General features: G+C 38.1%; 1 protein-coding gene across 1 annotated transcript in view; it reads right to left on the reverse strand.

Moving 5' to 3' along the window:
• The window catches only part of STK17A (serine/threonine kinase 17a), a 32,418-nt gene that overhangs the window by 4,271 nt on the left and 1,510 nt on the right, over positions 1 to 26,637 (reverse strand). Inside the window, exons 2-6 of the mRNA XM_060781568.2 lie at positions 10,164 to 10,376; positions 8,172 to 8,316; positions 6,167 to 6,293; positions 3,432 to 3,480; positions 3,170 to 3,346 (exon numbers count right to left, since the gene is read on the reverse strand). Coding sequence (XP_060637551.2) covers positions 3,170 to 3,346; positions 3,432 to 3,480; positions 6,167 to 6,293; positions 8,172 to 8,316; positions 10,164 to 10,376 — 711 coding nt within the window. The remainder of the gene's footprint in view (positions 1 to 3,169; positions 3,347 to 3,431; positions 3,481 to 6,166; positions 6,294 to 8,171; positions 8,317 to 10,163; positions 10,377 to 26,637) is intronic.

The following is a 26,637-nucleotide window of genomic DNA, read 5'->3' on the forward strand; positions in this document are numbered from 1 at the left end:
TTTACAATGCCATGTTTGACCTTTCTTATTAAATCATTTCGCAATGATTTCCATGATCATTATGAAGTTACCATACAGTGGGGGAAACTGTATTTTTTATTTTAAGTGTTTATATGCCATATTGTTATGCAGACTTTCCAGGGTTGTTTATATTGTCAAGTAACTACATGTCAGAACTAAACAAAATTTTATAGTCATCATATGACAATTATTTAATGTAGTTCAGAATCTGGATTACTATAAAAATAACATATTTACTAGAGTATAATGTGCTATCGAATGTAATGTGCACCTCGATTTTCAAGGTGTGCCTTATAAAAAAGGATTTGCTGTCAAATGTAATGCTAGGCTGGTGCTGCACAGAGTAGCCTGGCGGACAAAGCTGGGTGAGATTAACACCCTCAGCCTCATCCAACCAGGTTTCTGTTACGCACGCCAGGTCTGCACCCTCATCCAGAATCATGTCCTGGATGATTACAGGCCCCATCCCACCTATAAAGCCCTAAACGGCCCTGGCCCAAATTACCTGTCCAAATGCATCTCCCTCTATGTACTATCGCGGAGATTAAGATCTTTCGGGGAGGCCATGCTTTCCGTCCCGCATTGTCACAGGCGCGATTGGTGGGGACGAGAGACAGGGCCTTCTCGGTGATTGCTCCCCGGCTATGGCACTCCCTTCCTTGTGAGATCAGGTCGGCCCCCTCCCTCCTGTCCTTTAGAAGGATGGTAAAACTTGGCTGTGGGACCAAGCTTTCGGGACAGGGCAATGAAGCGACAATGGGAAAGATGACAGGGCCAATTGGATTTGATGCAGATGGCTAGGACGATTTTAAATTGTGCTATTTTAAATGGTGTATTTTAATCTTTACATAAACGTGTTTAATGTTTATGTATTGTATCCAGGCACTGAATGTTTGCCATGTATATGTTGTGCTCCGCTCTGAGTCCCCTTCGGGGTGAGAAGGGTGGAATATAAGTGTTTTAAATAATAAATAAATAAATAAATAGGCAGTGGTGGCCATGAAAAGGCTAGTGGGAAAGCGTCACCTCTCTGTCTGGCCTTCCCACCAGCCTTTTCATGGCTACCGCTGCCTCTCCCTTCCTTGCCTGCAGGTGGGAGTTCTTACCCAACAGAGTAAGACAAATTCTAGACAAATTTACATATGCGATTCTAACACATTGTCGAATCTAATGCGCACCTCAATTTAAACATTTAATTTAGCAAAAAAAGGTTAGTGTTAAGATTGAGTAAATATGGTAGCTTTTTAGGCCCCCATCTTAAATTGCAGAATATTTCAGCTTTAATGTATATGATTCTGCACTTTGCTGATACGAAATACTCTAATTACATAGATTAACCTTTTTTAAAAAAATAATTCAGCCATTAAACATGGATCTGCAAAATCTGGAGCTACATCAGCCACAAAATGTACTTAATTTCATCATTCTACCTCTAAAGAAAAGGGAGTTGCTTAGCTGTAATTGTGGTTCTATTGAATGATGCTCAGAACTCACACATATGGGATTCTCTGCACTTTCATACTCTATTTTTGAAAACTTCTAGAGCTAGATCTCTTTGGTTGAAGTTCTTTATGCTGAGGCCATAATGGCAAAGGAGAGAACTGAAAGGGTTCGAATGGGAACCGTATGCAGTACATGTAGTATGGGAAGAAGGAAGGGTTTCAGCCAAGAGATCTAGGTCAAGAAGTTTCCAAATATGATCCTCACAGGTGCCGAGAATCCCAAATATGTGAGTTTAGATGACCACAAAAAGTGCTAGTATCACATTAGTTTAAGCATGCAGAACTACTCAAGACTACTGAAAAGATGACAATGAAATATATTGTAATCATATACCATACAGGAATTGAAACAGCACTTTAATGTGTTATAAAGCATACACCATGCACATTTATATGTCATCACTTCTATTGCGAATAAAGAAATAGCTGAGTGTTTTTAAAAGTAGGATGTGAAAATTTGAAGCCTTAATTGGCTTGAGTTTTTTTAATTAAAATAAATGATAGTGCTCCTAAATTATTTAATGGTAAAAAGTGAAGAGATGGATGGTCCCCTTTGTCACTTGTTATTTTAGAGTGTTGCTTTAGCTGATGCAGAATAAGAAATATTGCAAAAGTACTAAAGGAAAATGGGAAATTATAAGTTTTTGTAGCTGACTTATTTCAAGAAGGGAAAAATACTGAAAGGCAATGGGTCTTCCCTATTTCAATAATAGTAATAATAATAATAATAATAATAATAGCAATAGTAATAATAATGGGAAGTGTTCAACTTGTGATGTTGTGATACGAAATTCAGCATATATATATATTTCGTTTGCTATGACATACTGTGTTTTTGTGTCAGTAAAATAGTAATAGTAGTAAAGGTGGTTCCTGTGGTGATTGGCACACCAAGTGTAGTGCCTAAAGTACCTCAGCCAGTACTTAAAAACAATAGGTGCTGACAAAATCACCATCTGTCAGCTGCAGAAAGGCCACCCTACTCAGATCTGCACACATTATTCGCCGATACATCACATAGTCCTAGACACTTGGAAAGTGTCCAACATGTGATCCAATGCAAAAGCCAGCATAGTGATCTTGTTTGCTGTGTACCAATCTTGTTGTGTATCAAATAATAATAATAATAATAATAATTTTATTTATTATCAGCCTCTCTTTTCAGCTCAATATATAGAAACTATTCTATAAAGAGTTTTATATTTAAAACAGGAAATATTTGAGTTGTGTAAGAAAAAATATACCCTGTACATTGTAATATATTTGGGGGGGGGGGGGGGGGAGAACTAGTTTATGAGGCATAAAAAATCTGTATCAAAGGCAGAAGCAATATTGTGGTGTTCATAAACCATGTGCATAAAAAACCTCTTGCTATTATCTGCATAACCATAAGCCAAAGGCAGAGGCAATATTACTGTGGTCATAAAGCAAGGTTTATAAATGCCAGGATCTTGCTTCATCATTTTGCCTACTTAACTGAGTATGTGAAGGATGGTGTAAATGCCTTAATGGTCATTCCTATTGAAGAAGCCAGAAATATTTTATCAGTTTCCACATGGAACACATATGGCACTTGAAAGTCTCTCTCATATACACACATACATACATATATCACTAATAAAGTAAAATCTTTAAATATAACTTACTCAGGTTTTTTAACTAGAAGAGATTTAATGAAATCCACAGCAGATTCAGATATAAGGTCAAAATCCTCAGCATAATTTACATTCATCTGTGAAATATTTAAGAATGTTTCTTGTTTGTCACTTCCCAAGAAAGGTGATACTCCTGTTAGCATAACATATGCTAGTACTCCAATGCTCCTAAATTAAAAAACAAAAAGAGCTTAACTTTAAAAGGAACATTTTCGATTTTCAAAATAGGTATTTAATAAAGGTTTCTCCTTACCACATATCTGTTGCAGTACTGATTGGATCGTAACTCAGGATTTCAGGTGCTAATGCAAGAAGGAAAGTCATTTTAAACAATGCCATGTTTTAACAAAGTTTTATGCTTTCTATAAAAATGTGAATTTACTACTAAGATGCCTAAGCCAGACCATTTCATACAAAGCAGGGGTCCCCAAACCAAGGTCCGCAGGCTGGATGCAGCCCTCTAAGATTATTTACCTGGTCGCTTCCCTAAACTTTAGACTTAGGATTGCTCTAAGTCTGAAATGACTTGAAGGCACACAACAGCAACAATCTTAATTAACTTGACTATCTCATCAGCCAAAAGCAGAATCACACTTCCCACAGAAATAGTGGTAAGTTTATGGTGGTTAAAATGGTTATTCATTTAAAGTATTGTATTGTTCTTTCAATTTTGCATTACAAATAAGGTATGTGCAGTGAGCATACAAATGCATTCATTCCCCCCCCCCCCAAACAATAGTCCGGACCCCCAACAGTCTGAGGGACCATGAACTAGCCCTCAGCTTAAAAGGTTTGAGAACTCTGATATATAGGAAGCCCCTGCTTACCAGATAGGTTTGGGAGCCCAACACTGTCAGAAACTGAAATCGGTTGAAAAATGAAATCTAGTTTTTTAAATAATAATAATAATACACTTTATTTCTATTTTAGCTTGTAAATACATTTTGGCTGCTGAAATACAAACAACACAAAACTATATGCGTACATGCGTACATGCAGTCCCAAGCAAAATTTGTGGACATTTGTGCTCCAAATTAATGGAGCTTGATTGTAGTTTGCAAGCATTGAAAGAAGGAAATGTCAGAAAGTGAAGTGTCCAAAGGCATGGAAAGCCTATACAATACATTTGGACTCTGGAGATTAAGTTTTCCCATAATAGGATCCATGCTAATATCTATACGACTTGGAAGTAACTGGGCCTGGAGTGGCAGTGCCCCTGTTGAACATGACAGTACCTGTGGGAGTACCTGGAGTGGTGCCCAAATAGGCTACAGAATTTAGAGCACTGTGCTTCTGTGCTGGCCAAAGCCGACCGTAAACTTGAAGTTCACCGCTAATGACTCTGAACATCCATGCAGATAATTTGATACTGGAGAAGACGTCAGCTCGAAGGTTACAGTGCAATCAATCTGCTCTGTTTTAAGTAGAACAGAAGAACAAGCCCTAAAACTCACATCTGACCCCTATGCCTACAATTACAGGCAGAGGAAAGCGCTCTTACACTTCAACAATCTAGTCTGAAGAATGCTCAGACTGCATTGATATTAGTGCAGAAGACAAACTCTCTCAAGAAGGTGGAAAAACAAGAATTTGCTGGGTTGGAGGCTTATGATGCAACTGTACTTGCAAAGAGTGTTGACCAAAGATCTCTGGATTCCTCAACTTCTTTTTCTTTTTGTGCTGATTATGGTATGGTCCCAACAATGACCCTAGCTTGATATGAATGGATCAACATCATCTAGAGTACGCATGGGCAAACTAAGGCCTGGGGACCGGATGTGGCACACTGGGCTCTTACCTCAGGTCCTCCTAATTTTCCTTGTCCTCTTGGCAGAAGGACATGGTGGCCCACCACATCCTTACAGCAAAAAGATGAGGAGGAAGACACGTAGCAGCTATGAGTCCTCTGGAGCGCTCTCAGCCACCGTTTGTCTCACCCTCCTCTTGGCATAAGGACAGTGCGAGTGGCCCATCCTTATGCCAGGAGGACAACTCAAGGAAGGCACACAACAGCGGAAAGCCCTCTGGAGCACTCTCCTCCTGGCATGCCAAGAGGACAGCCTGAGGATCAGGGGAGGAGGATCGGGGCAATCGCTGCGTGTCTTTCTCTCAGCATAAGGATGGGGTAAGTAGCCACTTCCATATGCCAGGAGAACAACCTGAGGATGACGCCTGCCCTGCCTTCTCCTGGCCCTTCCCACCCAGCATGTGCCTGCAACCCTCCAAGCCGGGCCCTCATGGCCAGGCCCACAATGTGGCCCCAAGACAAAAAAGTGTGCCCATGCCTGATCTGAGGAACAATAACTGTTCGGATACTGAACCTTCTCCAAGACATAGAACACACTTTGAATGGGTCTTCTCCAGAATCTTGTTATTGTATAAAATGCACTTTTTGAAAGAGCTGGAGAAGGTCATGAATGGCAAGAAAATGGACTCAACAAAGTAAACCAAGCCAATATCACAATCCAAAGATTATAACTAAGTTTGAAGTCAAAATAGGAAAAGTTCAAGAACTGAAGACAAGCCAAAACACATTCAAGTCCAAAAAAAGAAACAATTCAAATGTTAATCCAAAACTTATAATGAAACCAACTCTTAACAGTTCCTAACAATGCTGTTGCTGTAGTGAACTAAAAGGAATGAGGGTTGTAGGCAGGAAGCACAATGATCATATGCCTGGAGGATGGGAGAGGTTAGAACCAAAACAGATGACTTAGCTCTTGAAGGTTCTGAGACGGGAACTGTGTAGGTCGATGACCCATTCGTGTGAGTCACAAAGAGGCAATTTGAGTACTAGCCTCTGCAAGCTTATATGACTCTAAAAAGTTGCAGATATTTCTTGCAGTGAATCTTGACGTACCTCTGAATCACTGCCATAGCTTAATAACCAAAAGGTAACATTTAGATTTAAAATCTAACTAACACTTTCTTATCATCTAATCTATTATATCCTTGGTTAACTTGTTGACTTATGAGTTAAGATCTTACCTACATACTCAGGTGTTCCCATAATTTCTCTTAGTTCTTCACTATTTTTCATTACTCTGGAAAGGCCAAAGTCTACTAGCCTAATGTCTCCCAATGGTGATTCACTGGTTAGCAGAATATTCTGTGGCTGAAAAACAAGTGTATTCATTAGTTACAACAAGCATGTAAGTTAAAAAATTGTGTGGCCACCCTAACTGCTTATAATCCTGTCCATTTTAAACAGCAAATGTCTCAAAAGAACTGTTTAAAAGTTTTCATCTGAATCCAGCCACTTCCAGATAAACCAAACAATGTCTACAAATACAACAATATGCTATATAGCAAAATACTGAAATGCTGAATTATTAAACTATAAGAAAAGGAGGTAATGATTGAATTAGTTGTTCAATTTTAGTAAGTTTATCACAATAGAACAGTGGAAGATCTACAAATAATTGCAAAATTTGAATGCAGATAGGTTGAACATCTCTTATCTGAAATGTTTGGGGCCGAAAGTATGGCATTTTGGATTTCAGAATACCTGTATTTGCATATATGTATATCTTGGGGAGATGAGATCCAAGTCTAAACACAAAATGCATCTGTTACAGCTTATACACATAAACCTGAAGGTAATTCAATACAATATTTTTCAATAATTTCATATATAAAGGAAATTTGTATACATGGGAACAGCAGAAGACAGAGTTAGCATGAACCAGAGGGAAGAAATCATATTCATGTAGTATCGGAATTCTGCTACAAGGTAGTGAATTGGTAGTACAGAATTTCTGTAAAACTTAAACTGAATGAATTCCCAATGAATTTCCTGAATTACCAATAATACTGTACAAACTATTTTATTTATAGGGTGGATTGTGAACCAAAACATTGCAGCCTGTATAGGCTGCTTGGTATATCACATGGCCCATTTGGGTATAAGATAATAAAACAAAGATTTTGTGTGTTTATAGTTTAAAAATAAGCAAAACCTCTAATTGCTCACATTATTTCTTTTCTTATTCATATTTTCTTATTTTTCATTCTCTAGATTGAAAGCATATTATGACAGTGGCTATAAACTGCCACGCATCTCCTCCTATGAACCAGCTAGGACATTAAGATCATCTGGGGAGGCCCTGCTCTCGGTCCCGTCGGCATCACAAGCACGCTTGGCGGGGACGAGACAGGGCTTTCTCAGTGGTGGCCCCTCGGCTGTGGAATGCCCTTCCTACAGATATCAGATCAGCCCCCTCCTTATTGGCATTTTGGAGGAAAGTGAAGACCTGGTTGTTTGAACAGGCATTCGATTAGGCAGTGTAATTGATTACAGGAACATGGAATAATGGATGATGAGATTGGATTCTGATTCTATTGATGAGACGCGAATGATTTGTCATATTGATGTTTAATTGTTGTTATGCTATTGTTTTTAAATGTTCTAATGGTTTTGTAATGTGTGCATTGAAATTGTGCTGTTAACTGCTTTGAGTCGCCTAAGGGCTGAGAAAAGTGGTATATAAGTGAAGTAAATAAATAATGTATTGTACAAGTAGAGCATCTGGAATCCTAAACCCAAAATACCCCCAAATGCACACTGGCTCATTTGGGTGGCTGACATAGTGACACTTTTGGTTCCCTACAGTTCTTCTATCCAACCTGAGCTAATTGTAATTCCCAACCACACCACCTGCAAAGATTCCAGCAGGACAGTTCCCAAAAGATCTGGAACTCCTGGGCTTTAATTGTGTAGGTCATTAAGACAGATCAGGAACTTTGTATCATTTCCCACTCTTTAACTCAACAATAGGGTTGGGGGGGGGGGCAGGCTATATGTTGAGGAAATAACATCTCAAATTTGCAAACACCACTTGAAAAACTTCTGGGACGTACAATTTACCTCTAAATGTAATTAGGACATAATTTAATGAAAAGATTATGCTGAAGCAAATGTATGGGTCCTTAATACTGAGTCAATTCTGTAGGCCTTACATTAAATAAGATAGGAAAACAAGATTAGACTTACCTTCAAATCAAGGTGAACTACATTATTTCGATGCAAAAATGAAACTCCTTCTAATATCTGTCTCATGAGACGTCTAACATCTTTTTCTTTGAAAGCATCTTCTCTTTCAGCTACACACTGGTCAAAAATTTCTCCACCTGCAGCACTGAGGAAGAGGACATTCAATTTTACACAGGAGAATCATCGTACTCAGTGATTCACTTTGTCTATGTTTATAGATTATGTGGATGATAACTCAGAACTTGCTTAACTGGCAAGAAAGCTTTTCAGTATTTTGGTAACCTATCTTTATATCCAGTAAAAAAAAAAAGAGCAACAATTTTTCTCAACTATCTTTTAAAATTATAAATACACTAGCCGTCCCTGCCACACGTTGCTGTGGCCCACATGGGGGTTCTGTGTGGGAGGTTTGGCCCAATTCTATCGTTGGTGGGGTTCAGAATGCTCTGTGATTGTATGTGAACTATAAATCCCAGCAGCTACAACTCCCAAATGTCAAGATTCTATTTCCCCAAAACTCCACCAGTGTTCATATTTGGGCATATTGAGTATTCGTGCCAAGTTTGGTCCAGACCCATCATTGTTTGAGTCCACAGTGATCTTTGGATATAGGTGAACTAAAACTCCAAAATCCAAGGTCAATGCCCACCAAACCCTTCTAGTGTTTTCTGTTAGTCAGGGGAGTTCTCTGTGCCAAGTTTGGTTCAATTCCATCTTTGGTGGAGTTCAGAATGCTCTTTGATTATAGATGAACTATAAATCCCAGTAACTACAACTCGCAAATGACAAATCATAATTTTTTGAGTGATGGTCACTCCTTGTGTTGTGAGACATTTTGTTGCCAAATTTGGTGTGATTTCGTTCATTGGTTCTTTTGTTTTTAAGGTACTCATTATGCACAGAGCATTTTTATATATATAGATGTTATTTAAAAGAAATATTTAGTTGGCTTTATTATAAATTGTCTTAAATTTGGAGGAAAAATGCAAAATAAATAAATAAATAAATAAACATTGTGAAAATGTCATGTGTTATACAATATTTAAAAACGACGAAACCTTTTCTGTTTTATGTTCTCTGGTATAAAAACTTCATTTGATGCATACTTGGATCCACTACTATTTTTATGAAGACAAATTTACAATTCATGTTATTCAAAAGCATATGTAAAAGTGATACCGTAGAAAACTGGTGGGGTTAACAGGTTAAATAATGTCAAATCTTGATGACCAATTACCTCTCTATTAATTTTCTATTATTGAAGTTTTTATAAAGCAAATACATTGCTTGTAAGATGCAATGTCATTGTAAGCCTTGAACAAGCGGTCTGCACTTCACTCCCTTCATATAAAATACTTTAGTAGAAAAGAATGGAGACATAGAGTGTTTGGCCACTATTATTCAAGAACAGCTTCAAATTCCAGTAGATGTTTATGCAGGCCTGATGGAGGAGTGGCACTGATGCAACAAGCAGCCACATGAACCTGAGGACATAAATGTTCAGAACCCCTAGAAGCTAGATGTGACATGTAGCTCACGGCAAGGAAAATGGCAATTAGATCATACCAGGAGTAGGGAAGACACTCAAGCCTATTATGTCCTATTTTCCCCCAGTTCAAGGCTGGTATGTAAAAATACCACACAAAGCAATAAGTTTCACATGTAATTTAACTAGTCAATCAGCTTAATATTGGATTAAGATGCAGATGCAGGCAAAACGTCAGGAGATAATGCCTCTAGAACATGGCCATATAGCCGAAAAAACCTGCAATCCAGATGTTTTAGATGGGTGCTTAGTAGCAAAAGAAATGCAATAGATTCACATTTCAAGAAAGTAACGTCCAATGTTGCAAAAAGAGGGCATGACAGAGTCAGAACATACAAAGATAAATTGATTTTCTTCTATTAAAAATATATTATTTCCAATAAGTTATTAATTAGAACCCCTTTCATTCTACAAATACATTATATAATAATGAAGATAATACTTACTATTCCAAAACCAAAATCATTTCTGTAGGTGTTTCATACACTTCATGCAAGGTGATAACCCAGTGATTGAGTTGTGCTAGTTCCAGAACTGCAATCTCATGAATGATCTCCATCCGGCAATCTTGTCCCTTTCTTCTTTTCCTCATAAATTTTGCTGCAAATTCTTTTTCAGTCTCTTTCTTCACACATTTCTTTACTACTGCAAATTTGCCCCTTGAATTAGAAAGGAGAAGAAAGAAAACATTAGCTGGAAGCAGATTTAGGCTATATTTGCTACCCAACAAATTCAAAACATAAGAAAAATAATTGCTAGTGTCTTAGGATACTTCTCAACAAACAGCTCTTTGTGCTACCAAGCAAACTACTGACTCCATTTGTCTCTTTCTTTGCTTATTTTTTGTGATAAGGAAAACGATAGGAGTGGCAAGGAAACATATGGGGTGGGGGCACAGGAATTTCCACAAAGAAGTTTAGGGCAATGGCACAATAAAACCTTTGTTTAGAATCACTCATATATGTTAATTTTTTTCCTAATTGCCTTAAGGAAATGTTCATGACTTACAAGCTGAGACTTTACGTCATATATAGAGAGAGAGCAAGAGAAGGAGAGAGAGAGAGAGAGAGATCAACATGCAGCCGCAAAGATTTTTTTGTAAAATAGATTTTAAAAATTATTTTAATTCAAAGTTTTGTGTTCTAGCTTGCAAAACTAAAAAGCATAAACATTGTGGTACAGTTTACCATTGACATTTGCAGCTTTAACTTTTGCAAATGTGATTATTCATGGATTTGATAAGTATGTTTTTTTCTAGGAATCTCTGGATGAGGCACAAATAGGGTCCCTCTCAGTCTCACAATGAAAGAAAAAGCTCTAGTCTGGCACATCAGACATCATGATGTGCCAGTATTCCAGGAACGTCCCCGAGCTTCCTCCTGTCCCCACAGTTGAGGTTTTGTTCTGGCTTATCCTGGATCCTATCTGAGCTATCCCTTTATTTTGAGCCCTACAGCAACACCATTTCTGCTTGAGTATCACTCCTAAAGGAGAAAGTGGAATACTAATATGAATAAGCTGTATACATTATATAAAATTAATATACCTATTTACCACCTATTTATCACTGGGAGCCCCCAGTGGCGCAGTAGGTTAAACCCTTGTGCTGGCAGGACCGAAGACCGACAGGTCATAGGTTCGAATCCGGGGAGAGCGCAGATGAGCTCCCTCTGTCAGCTCCGGCACCCCATGAGGGGACATGAGAGAAGCCTCCCACAAGGATGACAAAAAAATCAAAAACATCCGGGCGTCCCCTGGGCAACGTCCTTGCAGATGGCCAAAGCTCTCACACCAGAAGCGACTTGCAGTTTATCAAGTCACTTCTGACATGAAAAAAACCCTATTTACTCAAATCTAATGCTCATCTTTTTTGGCTAAATTACTTTGCTAAAATTAGGGTCCACATTAGATTCGCATAATACGGTAGTCTTAGAGTTGAGCCAAAGCAGAAGGTGAAGCTGCTTTGTAGTCACTATCTGAGGGACATGTCTAATTTTATTGTCATGGCTCAATGCTATGTAATCTTGAGATCTGTAGTTTGGTGAGACATTAGCATTCTTTGGCAGAGAAGGTTGAAGACCTTGGAAAACTAGAGCCCTTATGATTCTACAGCATATAACCTAGGCAATTAAAATGGATTCACTCTATAATATAGATGCATGGCAAGGCTTTCTTTTCCATTGCTGGACGTGTTCTAACACTTTTATTTTTTTTAAAAAGAATTCTGTTCTGGGCACTTTTTTTGGCCAAATTACAATAAGTGCTACTGTTCATTACATTTGGCTATACATATATATGTGTGTGTGTGTGTGTGTATACACATATATATAGGTTTTTGGTTTCAGAGTTTTGAAAACTGAGGAGTGCATTAGATTCAATAGTGCATTAGATTCAAGTAAATACTTTATATATTTTCCCAATATTTTTGCTCATGACATTTTCCTCACATGATACAGAATGCAGAAAGCCAAGGCCGCTGAGAAGCAGCCATCAAAGAACTTAATCTGAACACACACTCTTTTGGAATCTTATTAGGAATTCTAAGGAAAACATCATTTCTGAAGACTACAGGATATTTCAAAATGATAGAACCAGTTGCAAATCAGTATATTTCATGATAGCAACATGTTACAATTACACAAAAAGTTACAAATGATTTCATTAATTATGAAGTTCTCCAGTTTTACTAACAATTTTGAGCCAGAAACAAATCTAAAAAATAACTCTGTAAATTGAGAATATATCATTAGGCCTTATGTTTAATGTTATTGAACAAATTTCGACCAGTTTCCAATCTTCCCTTTTCGGGCAAAGTCTTGGAACATGTGGTGGCCTTGCAACTCCAGGTGTTCTTTTTTATTATTATTCTTTTTTAAATTTTTAATAATTGATTTCTTAGTTATGTATCACCAACAAACCCCCCTCCCCCCATTCCCCCCACCTCCCTGGAACAGCAATTCTAAATCATGTCATTACATCAATTTAACCGTATGGAAAGCCTGGTTCAAAATACTGTATTTGTTGTCTCCGTCTATTTTGTCAATTAACACAGACCATTTCCTAAACCAGTCATGTTCTCTTTGACTATTTATATACTTGTTTTTGCTTTGATTGATAAAATCATTAATTATATATTCTGATAGATAAGCCCACCAGGTTTCCAAATCCCATTTTGTATCATCTCTCCATCCCCGGGCTATTGTGGCCTGTATTGCAGCTGTCATATATTTTAGGATTTCTGTCCAATTATTGTTTGCCTTTATGGTGAAGGACATGAACCTGGCTTTATTCCACATTAATTCTTTCCCTATTATGTCTTCCATTACAGTCCTTATTATGCCATAATAGTTCTGAATTTTGATACAATCTCACCACATGTGGGAGAATGTACCTATCCCCCCACATTTGTGCCAGCATTTGTTTGAGATATTTCCCATTATGTGTGCTAATTGGGTGGGGGTCCTATACCATTTGGAGATTATTTTCCCTTGGGTTTCCTTGATCCTCATATGTTTAGTTTTATGAATATTGTCAATCCAAGATACAATTAATTTCTCATTGAAGCTTTCCTCTTGTTTCCAGTTTTCTATAAGGGTTGTTTTTGTTTTTAAGTTAAGGTGATTAATTCCTCATATAGTAGCCCAATAATTCCTTTGTCTATTTCTACTTTCCTTTTAATTATTCTGTCAAGTGGGGTTTCTGCTACTTCAGGTGTTCTTGGAAGAATGTTATTATCTAGATCCGTCGCAGTCTGGCTTTAAGCCGGGTCATGAAACTGAAACAGCCTTGGTCTCCTTAGTGGATTATCTACATAGAGGAACTTGACAGGGGGACTGTATCCCTTTTCATTCTCCTGGACCTCTCAGCGGCTTTTGAGACCATAAACCACAGTATCCTTCTGGGACGCATCGTAGGAATGGGGCTGGGAGGCACTGTTTTGTAGGGCTCTGGTCCTTTCTGGAGGATTGTTTAAAGAAGATTGGAGGTCCCAAAAGGAAGGTAATTAATCATGAGATAATCATGTTTTTCATTAAAAAAAACATTTGGTGCTGCTTGGCAGCTTGCCACATTTTTGCCATAGTCCTTACTGGCCTCACATGCTGCCATGATATATACTATGGACAAACTTCAAAGTCAGAAATAAGATTTTGAGAACAACCTCTGAACTCACTTCCTCACTTGACAATGTTCCTGGACTGGTTTCTTCCTTTGGGGCTTCCGGGGGAGGAACCTACAAATTGGCCATCTTATCGAGGTCTTGTCTAGCTCTTTCTTAAATTATTTGTTTTTATATATGAATACACAGGAGGGAGGGGAAGGAGGAGGACATACAACAGCACAAAAAACCATGGAATATGCTAACCAGGTTTAATGAATGGGTAAAAGTGGCATGAGAATCCCTTATCCCAAATTCCACAACCCAAAATACTCCTAAATCCAAAACTGACCGTATAGATTGTTGAGATAGCGGCACCTTCATTTTCTGATGGCTCAATGTACACAAACTTTGTATCCTGTCCATAATTGTTCAGGTTATGTGTATAAGGTGCATAGGATCCCATCTCCAAAATTGGAAAAAAAGGTCTAATTTGGATAAGGGATACTCAGTCTGTACTACCATCTATGTATTTCATCATTTTCATGTGATGCTGAATGCAGAATTTTACACCTTGAGACTTTTAGTTTTCTTTTCTGGTGAAACAGATTTTTGTGACTAAGATGGGATTTCCTGCTATTAGGGTTATGGGATGAGATACCCAAAATAATCATAAGGATTGCTATATTGCATCTGTGTATGCATTTCTTTTCTTTGTTCAAGAATAAAAGAAGTAACTGTATTTTTGTTTTAAACATGTTTTCAGTATTTTAGTTACTTTACCCTCAGCTTAATTTTTTTGCTGTATTGTGATTGCAAAACACACTGTAGTAGCCAGTGTGGTGGATGAGGGCTATACTAGCAAGAAAATTAATCAGAGAGAAAGGTGATCCCGTTTTGATAGGGATGAGTGTTTTCGTTGTACACTCATAAATGAGTAGTCTTACTGTTTTATGGGTGCTGCACTGGTTTCTTCTGCAGAGACTCACCAAATATAGCAAGACAGTAAGTCTTTTACCATAATGTTTGCAGTCCCTAGAACAAGGTTTGACATGCTGTCAGATTTTAGCAATTTGAGACCCATGGTAGATTACAGCTGCATTCTCTGGAGCAAACAGAAGTCAGTTCCCAATGACAGGAAGTCATTTCAATTTATTTTTTGTCTGAGAGATTTTTTGGAATGTTTTTGCTTGGGAAACTCTTTAGAACCCCATACGAATAGCTTCTTTTTCCAACTATTTTGCCTGTTTTGAACTAAGTCTCAGGGTGACATGTATGTACATTGTACTTCTAAAAAGATTGGGGTTTTTTAGATCTGTGTAGCTCAAATATATTCAATAATTTCTATTGTAAACCATCTATACTAGGGCCAATTTAGCATAATGCAACTTTTTAATAGATTGAAAAATAGTATGATTAATTCAACACAGTGAAAGCACACCTGGGCCTCAACTATTCAGATATATGCCAATTCTGTCTTGGTAAACATCAGCAAAATAAATGCTGAGTGTTTAACTTCCAAGATTCTCGAAACACTGAATGTTACTGCCTTGATAAACAGGAGAGCAACTACTATTGAATTTAAAATTTATTTTTTTGTAAGAAATCCTAACAAATAATATACTTTCTATAGCAATTCAAATGCACTTAAATCTGGTGTTACATCAAATCTTTTGTAATCTTATATTCATCAAATATTTTTCTCAATTAAAATAAGTGCCAAGACAGTAGTTCTACATGTAAAAGCTCCAATGAAATCCATGGTAATCAGTTACAAATCAATGTGGTTAAGCACAGGGCATAAGAATTTGCTTTAAGAAGCAGATCAAGATGAAACAGAAGATTGAAGCACTACAAGAATACAAATTATTTAATCCAAGAAAAGGATGGTGTTTCTTCACTGAGCATGACCTAAAACTATCTGTGGTAAGCACTTGACATTTAATTTCTTTAAAAACTTGCTAAAAGCTCAATGGTTTCATTAACCAAACCTGATCTCCATTGGCCAAAAAACTGAATGGTTTCACTGAAATTCAAATCTGTATTCAAGGGAGATCAGGTCATTTCTTGAGACTACCAACCTCAAAGGATGGTTTAAATTGGCATGCCTCCTGGCTGGAAGAAAAGAAACAAAGCCCCTACTTGCAAGTCAAGCTCAATAAGCAAAATGCTTTTACGTCATATATTTATCCACTTTCTGGTTGCCAGGGATTCCACTAGCAAACAACTGAGAATCTAACATCAAATAATAGTTTCTTAAGCAATCTACAACACTGTGTCACTATTGTGAATGTTAAACATATTGATAGCAGTCACAGGAAATTAATGTTTCTGAAAGAGTAAAGGCTTTAAAGCAGAGAAACTGTACTGACTCAAAATTAGTTCTAGGTTTTAGCAATATATACAGGGTGTGTTATGTGCAGCATATACATTCTCAAGACTTCTATGTTCTTCCTGAAATTAGTTACATTGCCTGTGTTGTTTCTGATTTTCCAAAAGCATGTTTACTTTAAAAGGAAGCCTAATTCAATTCAAATGGGGCTTACTCCCTACAAGGCTGATCTGCATCCTTAATAACAGCACTGCAAGCTCTGAGAAAAGAGATATAGTTCAGAACCCAATACTCTTGTCAATCTTAATGTTGCTAGCAAAATAGCAATAAGGGGCAATTGACAGAAAGTAGCTACTAACAGGTTTGTGTTCTATTTAAATACAAAAGAAAAGTATATATTTAAGTTAACTTAGGCAAATATTTCTCAGTAAAATTAACACTGTACACATTCAAATTTCATGATCAGATGTGCACATTTCTGTCTTTATAAAGAATGCAAAATCAAACATTTTGAATTTTTGGCAGCTTGTTTTTGGCAATCTAAATTGAAGAAAAGACTTTCTAAACTATCCCTTACAATCAGAGTCAACTACCTACAAAGCACAAACTTTCTGACCCCTAAATAAGGGACATCCATTACAATAAGTGACACTTGGTAACCTTACTCTGCCCCCATATGAATCAAACACCCCAAAATAAACAATGATTTTTCTCCTCTAAATTTCAGAAATAAAATATTTCAAATAATGTTGGGAAAAACTCTAAACTCCTCATATCATTGATTTCCAACACACACACAGGCTATCTAGCACATTTTGACATCTAGATTATTGTGTTATAGTGTTAGCAATTTGGTGAAACTCAAATAATAAAGCTATAATAAAAATATTATTTCAAATCAGTAATCAAATTCAATTATGTCTAGAGCAGTGGTTCTCAACCTGTGGGTCCCCAGATGATTTGGCCTTCGATTCCCAGAAATCCTAACAGCTGCTAAACTGCCTGGGATTTCTAGAGTTGTAGGCCAAAACACCTGGAGACCCACAGGTTGAGAACTACTGGTATTGCAGGTATCTTCAGAGTAGGATGCCTAAAACTTAAACTAGGGTCTTTTCTGCAGAAAGAATAGTGGGGCGAGCCCTAGGCCCCTTCCACACCGCTGAACAAAGTCCCACATTATCTGCTTTGAACTGGAATATATGGCCCAAATAACCCAATTCAAAGCAGATATTTTGGGTTATATGGCTGTGTGGAAGGGTCCTTAGTTAGTGATTGGATGGGGGACTAACGAAGAATGCCAGATGCAGTAACTTAAATGTAAGAAGAACCATTTCTGAGTATCCCTTGCCTTGGAAACCATATGAAATTAAGTCGATAGGTGACACAGAGACACATAGACACTCATCTACCCTTCACAGAAGGAAAAAAACAACAACTCCGAAACAACACATGTACAACACATGTAACAAAATGTGAGAATGAATCAGAAGAACTTGTACATTTTGAAATGAGTAATGGGATTATATAAACATATATACTCAGCCACAAAAACGCAATGTGTGACCATAAGCAAGCTATACCTTCTCAGCTTTAGAGGAAAGCAAAGACAATTTCAAGCATCTTTGGTGGCCAGAAGGCGGTCAAAATTCCACCTTTTTGGCAGTGGGTGGCCAAATACCCTCCCATACTGTTTCCTCTGGCCCCCATTTCCGCACTCAAACATACCTTTAATGGCTTAGGATCAAGACACAAAGCTTGAAAGGAAGTCCTAGCGAGTCAAAAGGATGCCAGGAGATTGAAGGTGTATTCCCCTCTCCAAAGCTTTTTGAACGCTACCTAGGCCCTGAGATGCTCACACAAAATTGGTGGGGATACAAGATAGGGCCTTCTTAATGTCTGGAATGTTATTTCCAAGGAGGTCGGATTGTCCCTTCCTTGATATCTTTCTGTTAATAGGCAAACCCTTTTATTCCAACAAGGTTTTAAAGAGAAATCTTTATAATAATGTGTTTAGAATGCTGTGCTACTTTAAACAGAACTGTTTTTTAATTGATTTTATCTTTTTAATTGCATTTTATTTTTAAAGTGAACATTCAAAGCATTTTAGTGTTGTCAACAGTTGAGCTTTATTCTTTTCTATGTCAATGAGGTTCTTTTTCAAAATTGTAGGGCTTGAGTACCAATTCTGAGAGAAAGGTGGTACCAGACACATTACATTACCTTACTATCCACCTCACCCAGGGTTTTAAAATCCTATCTGTTGTACTTGGCCCTGCTCACTTGACTTATTTATTACTTGTTTATTTTGTAATACCGTGTGCTTATTTTGTATTACTTTTTCATATTTTTTATTGTATTGTATTTTATGTATTATTTTATGATTGTATGTTGTATTCGTTTTGCTTTGTTGTAACGATTGGGCTTGGCCTCATGTTAGCCGCCCCAAGTCCCCTTGGGAAGATGGAGGTGGGGTATAAATAAATTATTATTATTATTATTATTATTATTATTATTATTATTTCAAAATAGCATAACATTAATACCTTTCCTCAGCCATAAAATAACAGAGTATAGAAGAAGAGTAGGAATTTGAAGGATGGGAACTACACAAGACCCTCATGTGTAAAGATATATCAATAAATACCAAAGTTAGAACTGACTATGCTGCTGTATCTGTAATTTTTATCTATAGTTGTGAAAGACTCTAAATTTGGCCTGAGCAGGGCTCCTGATGACCAGTGTTGTTTGGAGTTCCTCATACAGAGAGTCACCATAAGTACAACATGTTCTCTTCCAATAAAATATGTACCCAATCATTTTTCTTGGTTGTATTCTTGCAATTTTGTCCACATGTGCACATTTCATGTACTATCATAGGATTATTTTCATTAAGGCAAATGCCTTTTCCCAAAAGAGATTTTAACTTGAGAAAAGATTTCGATATATGGAGTCACATACTTCATACTACCAAGATTTATTATAGTTGTCATCAATGCACTAGGTAAATAAAGACATGTGAGAATTTAAAATTCTAGTAAATCATGGCTTATTGTTCAAAAGCCAGCATGCTGCAGCTCATTTGATTCCTTATGCCAGGCACCCTCAAACTGCAGCCCTCCAGCTGTTTGAGCCTCTAACTCCCAGAAGCCCTAACGAGTTTGTTCAATTGTCAGGAATTCTGGGAGTTGAAGGTCCAAACAGCTGGAGGATTGCAGTTTGAGGATGTCGGCCTTATGCCAATAAGGAACACTAAATAAGGATGTCACAAAGATATAAAACCTTGATATCCTGGTGAAGACAAGCATACAACCCAGCCAATATAGCTTTCAAATTCACATTTGCAAATTTAAGAACCCAAGAACCTGTTTCACTGAGAGGTGATTAGATTGATAAATCTACGACTAGTTTAAGGCCAGGAGGGTGACTATATTGAACATGGAACGTGGCCTCAAACTGCTTTGTAGTTTTGGTCCCCACCCCACAGTTCCTCGAGCAATGGTGCACCATAGGTATATGGGATAAAATAAAAAGTGACAGTTAAGAGTGGACATAAGTAAGTACCCCTCCCAGGGAGGGCAATAAACCCTCTGTTGTCCAGTCATGTCCTTGGCATGTTTTACAAGCCCGTTTGGGATCAGCAGGGTTGTGTGTCTACGGTGTGTTCTCCATTTTGCAGAGCCAATTTTGCCCTGGATCTGGAATACATAGAAATCAACTGCAGTGTATTTTTCTTGCGGAACTCGGACTTTCACTTGATGTAGATTGCAACACACATTGCCAGTGTGTGCTTCATGGCCATCATGGCTTTGAGTCAGCTTCCAACAGCATTTTAGTCTCATTGTAGAAGGGCCCTCACATACATGTGTGAAAATAACTCAAGTCTGATGTCTTGCCTTAAGATATTGTATATGTGTGTGTATAGGTGGCTTCAAGTTGCTTGTTGATTTAAACAACTCCACGAATTTCACAGGGTTTTCTTAGAGAAGGAATTAGCTCTTGTTTACATTTCTCAACAAAATGAGTCCCTTCTGTAATTTTTGTGGGAAACAAGTCTCAACACAGAACTGTGACTAGGAATGCACAGAACAGGAGAGCCTACTTATTGTTAGCTGTCAAAAATGCTTAAAGATCTACAGCAGGACTTCTTAAATCTTCAGAGTTGCAGCCCCTAACTCACTTGCCTATGGCAAACTCTGTGTTTCCAGGATTTTTTAAAAAAATGTCAACAAAGCAGTGGAACAGACTATGGGATCAGCTTTCTGACCGATACTAGAATGAGGAAGAAGCATGTTAACAGAACTAGAAACTTTAGTCATCACACAATAACCACAGTCTACCCATTGTTAAGCATTCTGAAATAAATTCCAAATGGAAGAAATCAATGTTTAACTTTCCTATACAAATCAATATGTTCTAACTTCACCTAAATTGTGATCAAACTATTTAGAATTGGTCAATATCAGTAAATTCAGGAAACAAGAAATATCAGTATTCAATGTATCAACTTCAAGTTTTTGCATGTTCATAAGAGTTTTTAAGAGTGATAAATTTGTTAATGGACCATGACTGAGAATATGAAAATGATACTAAATGGAAATACCACACACATTTTAACAAAATGAAAACTCAGGGAGAATGATAACTGTAGTGTACATCCTCAAAAAGGCACTCCACATATGTTAAGCACGAGTAGCACTTTCAGGTTGTTTTTTTACAGTTTATTTTTTCAGGGCACAGCATGTATCAGTAACAGCAGTCTAAAGTCACGGCTTTGATCCCTACAAATAAATTGTCAGAATACCACTCCAGGCTTGTTGTATCTTCTGACTAAGACAAAATGAATTGAAGTTTGTCTCTGACTTTAAGCTTTGTAATTTATGACTGTCTGAAGTCCATAAATATTTATGACTAAGCAGTAAGTCACAACCTGGACAAAGTCAAAATCTGAGATCAGAAAAATCTGCCCTCGGGCTGTTATCTGAAGAAAGCAAAGGGGGGTATCATTGACCATCAGCAATTTTATGACATCATGTGAGTTACAATACTAAGTTGCTTTTCTTTAGTGTTCAAGGCTGAAGAGAAGTAACTTGATACCAGGTAATACTCATATGTAGACTTTCTTCAGAGTGAAAAAATATTTCCTGAAAGCAGCACTCTTCTTAGGTGATCCACAGTTGGTTTCTTAGGTACCCGCTGTTCTATTTCATGCTATTCCTATAGTTTGAAAGCACAGCTAAAAGAGCCATTGTGGCAGCAATCCATTCTTAATTATTCAAGCTCTACGGTGCCTGAAACATCCAAATTACATTTCTCTCTTCCACACTTTTCCCACTATGTCTGGGACACTGAATGCACCTATGCAGTTAAGGGAAAGTCTAATTCTCTGCAGTCAAAAGGGGCAAAACTAGCACAAAACCAAAGTGTAATTTACCTTATCTCACACAAGTGGGAAATTTCCACTTAAGAAGGACAAAAAAAAAAGTCTAGCTTTACAATTGGAAGCTTTGATGTGCGTTTAAGTTTATTTTCACTTATGTCAATCTCAAGGCTGTAATCAGGGGTTATTCTTCGCAAGATTTCTTCAGTAGTTTTCTATCTCTGAGGCTGAGAGAGTGGTTTGCTTAAAACCTCCCAGCAGGTTCCCATAGTTGAGTGGGGATTTAAAATTCTCAAATCACTACAACAGTGATTCCCAACCTTTGGTCCTCAAGGTGTTTAAAATGTCAACTTCCAGAAATCCCAGCCAGCTTCCCATCTGATAGGAAATATGGAAGCTGAAGTTCAAAATGCCTGGAGGACCAAAAGTTGTGAATCACTGCTCTACACTATTCTGGGTCTGTAAACCCTATAGTAATAAATTGGAAGAGACCACAAGGGACATTTGGTCCAACCCTTTCTTTCAAGCAGTCCCAATGGATGGTCATCCAACCTCAGCTTAAAAATCTACAGAGAAGGAGATTCTACCATGCTCTGAGGTAGGATTTCCAGGGCCAAACAGCTCTTTAAACTCCCTTCTACGATGCCATATCCTCATCATCTGCTTTGAACTGGATTATATGAGTCTACATTAATATAACCCAGTTCAAAGCAGATAATCTGGATTTTATATGGCAGTGTAGAAGGGACCCATAAAGAGGTTCTTCCTAATGACTAGGTGGAATCCCTTTTCCTGAAGTAGGAATACATTCTTTTGTGCCTTAAGTCCTCAGAGTAGCAGAACACAAGCTCAATGTGACAGGTTTTCAAATATACTATGTAACACGATTTTTGTTCCTAGTTTTTAAATGGCATTTCCTAATTGGTTCTACCGTGAAAACATGGGAAAATGTATTGTCAAAGGCTTTCATCGCCAGAATCACTGGGTTGTTGTGAGTTTTTTGGGCTATTTGGCCATGTTTCAGAAGCATTCTCTCCTGACATTTCACCTGCATCTATGGCAGGCATCCTCAGAGGTTTTGAGGTTTGTTGGGAACTAGGCAAGTGGGGTTTGTATCACTGTGAAATAATGTCCAGGGTACAAGACCATTCAGTGCTAATCAAGGTGGCCAATTGCAACATTCACACTTGCCTCAAGCAGACAAGAGTTCCTTCTCCCACCCTGGATATTATTCCACAGGGATATAAACCCCCAATTTCTTAGTTTCCAACAAATCTCCCAACCTCTGAGGATGCCTGCCATAGATGCAGGTGAAATGTCAGGAGAGAATGCTTCTGGAACATGGCCATACAGCCCAGAAAACTCACAACAACCCAACATGGAGAAAGTTTATTACACTACAAAAGCTTGGTTTTTGCAGGACATCTTGCAGCACATTTTGTTATAGTTTTTCAATGATTATCTCACTGAGTCTTAATTCAACAGTTTGTAGTAGCCACAAAAATGAACTTTATGGAGTATAACAGCTACTTTCAAAGTAAGTATCGCACATTTACACAGGAAGTAACACTTTCAAAACAAAATTTTTTTTTTTCAAATTTCGTTACGTATTTGAACATGCCTATCATGTGCTCTCGTAGCCTTCTTTTCAGCCATTTCTCATAGGGCATGGTTGCCAACCCATGGATCATTTGGGTTCCTTCTACACTGCCAGATAATCCAGATTATCAACGCAGAAAATTCACATTTTCTGATTTGAACTGGATTATCATACACCCCTTCTACATTGCCATATACAATCCAGATAATTTGCTTTGAATTAATTATATGGCATTGTAGACTCAAATAATCCAGTTCAAAAGAGATAGTCTGCATTATCTGATTTGATAATCTCGACTATATGGCAGAATAGAAAGGGCCTGAGGCCCCTCCCACACAGCTGCATAAAATCCACATTGAACTGGATTATATGGCAGTGTGGATTTAGATAATTCAGATCAAAGCAGCTATTGTAGATTATCTGCCTTGATGTTTGAGTTTATATTTATTTATTATTTATTTATTTAGGGCTTTTATAACCCCTCCTTTCTCAACCTCCGCAGAGGGACTCAGGACGGCTAACAAAGTGGCATCCCATGGCGCCCACATCAAAACATAAATATACAATTAACAGCAATGTAATAATAACAATATAAAAACAGTATAAACAGTATAAAACCGTATAAACAATATAAAAACAATATAAAAACAGACAATAAATAGTTAGTGTTACCAATTTAAATCATTATCCAAGGGCAGTTCATCAGTTCTAAATCAGTCAACACAACAGTAGGTCAGCCTATTCTCCAAAGGCCTGATCCCATAGCCAGGATTTTACTTGTTTCCTGAAGGTCAAGAGGGATGCAGCAGATCTAATTTCACTCGGGAGGGAGTTCTACAGCCCAGGGGGTCACCACAGAAAAGGCCTTGTCCCTTGTTCCCGCCAGACGCGATTGTGACAATGGGGGGGACAATGAGCAGGGTCTCCTCTGATGATTTTAGGGTCCTAGGTGGATTGTAGTGGGAGATACGTTAGGACAAGTAAACTGAGCTAGAACCATTAAGGGTTTTATAGGCCAAAGCCAGCACTTTGAATTATGGCTGTTTGGAAGGACACTAAGCCTACACTGCCATATAATCCAGTTCCAAGTAGATAATGTATATTTCATACAACTGTGTAGAAGGGGGCCTTGGTCACCTTTCTCTGGGCGTGTTCCAGATTGTCAATCTTCTTGAATTGCCCAGAAGTGGACCAAGTATTCCAGGTGACTAAAGAAGAATACAGTGGGACTGTAATGGGTATGGGCAAACTTTGGCCCTCCAGGGGTTTTGAACTCCAACTCCACAACTCTAGCTGTTAGGAATTGTGGGCGTTGAAGTTCAAAACCCCTGGAGGGCCAAAGTTTGCCCGTGCCTGGACTATGACCTGCCTTAGACCCCTTCCACACAGCTGTATAATATCCACACTGAATTGGATTATATGGCAGTATGGGCTCATTTAATAGAATACCAAGTCTGCAAACTTTGTGTTTTGTTTGTTTTTAATGCAATACAACTGTTTTGGTTCGCTCCTGACACGATAAATAAATACCCAGCTCAAATTAGATATTGTGGATGATCTGCCTTGATATTCTGGGTTATATGGCTGTGTGGAAGGGCCCCGAGGCTGCTTATTTCACCTAAACTCTCCTGAATTTCTGCACCATACTACATTTAGGTGATGCACATGACAAGCACAGCTATAGGATGAGCGACACCTGGTTAGAGAAGAGTTCACATGAAAGAGGTTTAAGTGGCTGAACATGAGTCACCACTGTGATGCTGCAGCTTTGAAAACCAATGTGATTATAGGCTGCATCCATAGGAGTACAGTGTCAAAAGACCCTTCCACACAGCCATATAACCCAGACTATCAAGGCAGAAAATCCCACAATATCTGCTTTGAACTGGGTTATCAGAGTCCACACTGCCATATATCCCTGTTCAATGCAGATAATGTGGGAGTTTATACAGCTGTGTGGAAGGGAACTTAAATTGATCTCCTAAAAGTCAGAGCGCTCTCTGGGCCCTTCCACACAGCCCTATATCCCAGACTATTAAGGCAGAAAATCCCACAATATCTGCTTTAAACTGGGTTATCTGAATCCACACTCAGATAACGTGAGATTTCCCGCCTTGATATTCTGGGATATATTCTGTGTGGAAGGGCCCTCTCTCTATACCAGTGTTTCTCAGCTTTCTTAATCCTGCGACCCCTTAATACAGTTCCTCATGTTGTGGTGACCCCCAACAATAAAATCTTTATTTCATTATGAACTATAATGAAAGTATCTGATATGTATTTTCATTCACTGCACCAAATTTGGCACAAATATCCGATACACCCAAGTTTGAATACTGGTGGGGTTGGGAGGGGGATTGATTTTGTCATTTGGGAGTTGTAATTGATTGGGATGTATGGTTCACCTACAATCGAAGAGCATTCTGAACTCCACTAATGATGGAATTTAACCAAACTTAGTACACAGAACTCCCATGACCAACAGAAAATACTGGAAGGGTTTGGTGGGAATTGACCTTGAGTTTTGGAGTTGTAGTTCACCTACATTCAGAGAGCACTGTGGACTCAAATAATGATGGATCTGGAACAGACTTGGCACGAATGCCCAAAATGACCAATTGTGATCACTGGTGGAGTTTGGGAAAAATAGACCTTGACATTTGGGAGTTGTAGTTGCTGGGATTTATAGTCTCACATACAGTCAAAGAGCATTCTGAAGTCAGCAACAATAGAATCGAGCCAAACTTCCCACACAGAACCTCCATGACCAACAGAAAATATTGTGCTTTCTGATGGTCTTTGGTGACTCCTTTGACACCGCCTTGCGACCCCCCAGGGGTCCCGACCCCCAGGTTGAATAACACTGCTCTGTGAGGAAAAAGTCTCTTTATTGATTTAATTGTATTGTTATTTCTTGTTATTGCTTTCTTGTTTATTGATGTGTTGTTGGGCATGGCCTCATGTAAGCCGCTCCGAGTCCCTTGGGGAGATGGAGGTGGGGTATAAAGTTGTTATTATTATTATTATTATTATTATTATTATTATTACTAGCCGCCCCTTGCCACGCGTTGCTGTAGCCCTTTCTGTTGATCTGGAAAATAAAGTAATGTTTTCTAATCTGTGACATTTCTTTATGCTTGTGGGTAAACAGTATTTCTTCTTGTCTCTTTGTCAGTGTTAATGTGGAGATTGTCTGGTTTGCCTACTCTGGAATATGCAACATATCATTGTCCTTCTTTAGGGGTCCCTTTCAAATCTATGATATTGTATCTCTGTGTGTGTGAATCATATATATCTAACTATATCTATGGCTGGATGGCTCTTTCTCAGGAGGGCTTTGATTAGATTTTCTTGCCCTGGTAAAGAGAGTTGGACTGGCCTTAAGTATTTTCTGTTGGTGAAGGGGTTCAGCGTTGCCCCAATTCTGTGGTTTGTGGGGTTCAGAATGCTCTTTGACTGTAGGTGAACTATAAATCCCAGTAACTACAACTCCCAAATGTCAAGGTCTATTTCCC

This window comes from Anolis sagrei, chromosome 6, assembly GCF_037176765.1.
Source record: "Anolis sagrei isolate rAnoSag1 chromosome 6, rAnoSag1.mat, whole genome shotgun sequence".
NCBI lineage: Eukaryota > Metazoa > Chordata > Lepidosauria > Squamata > Dactyloidae > Anolis > Anolis sagrei.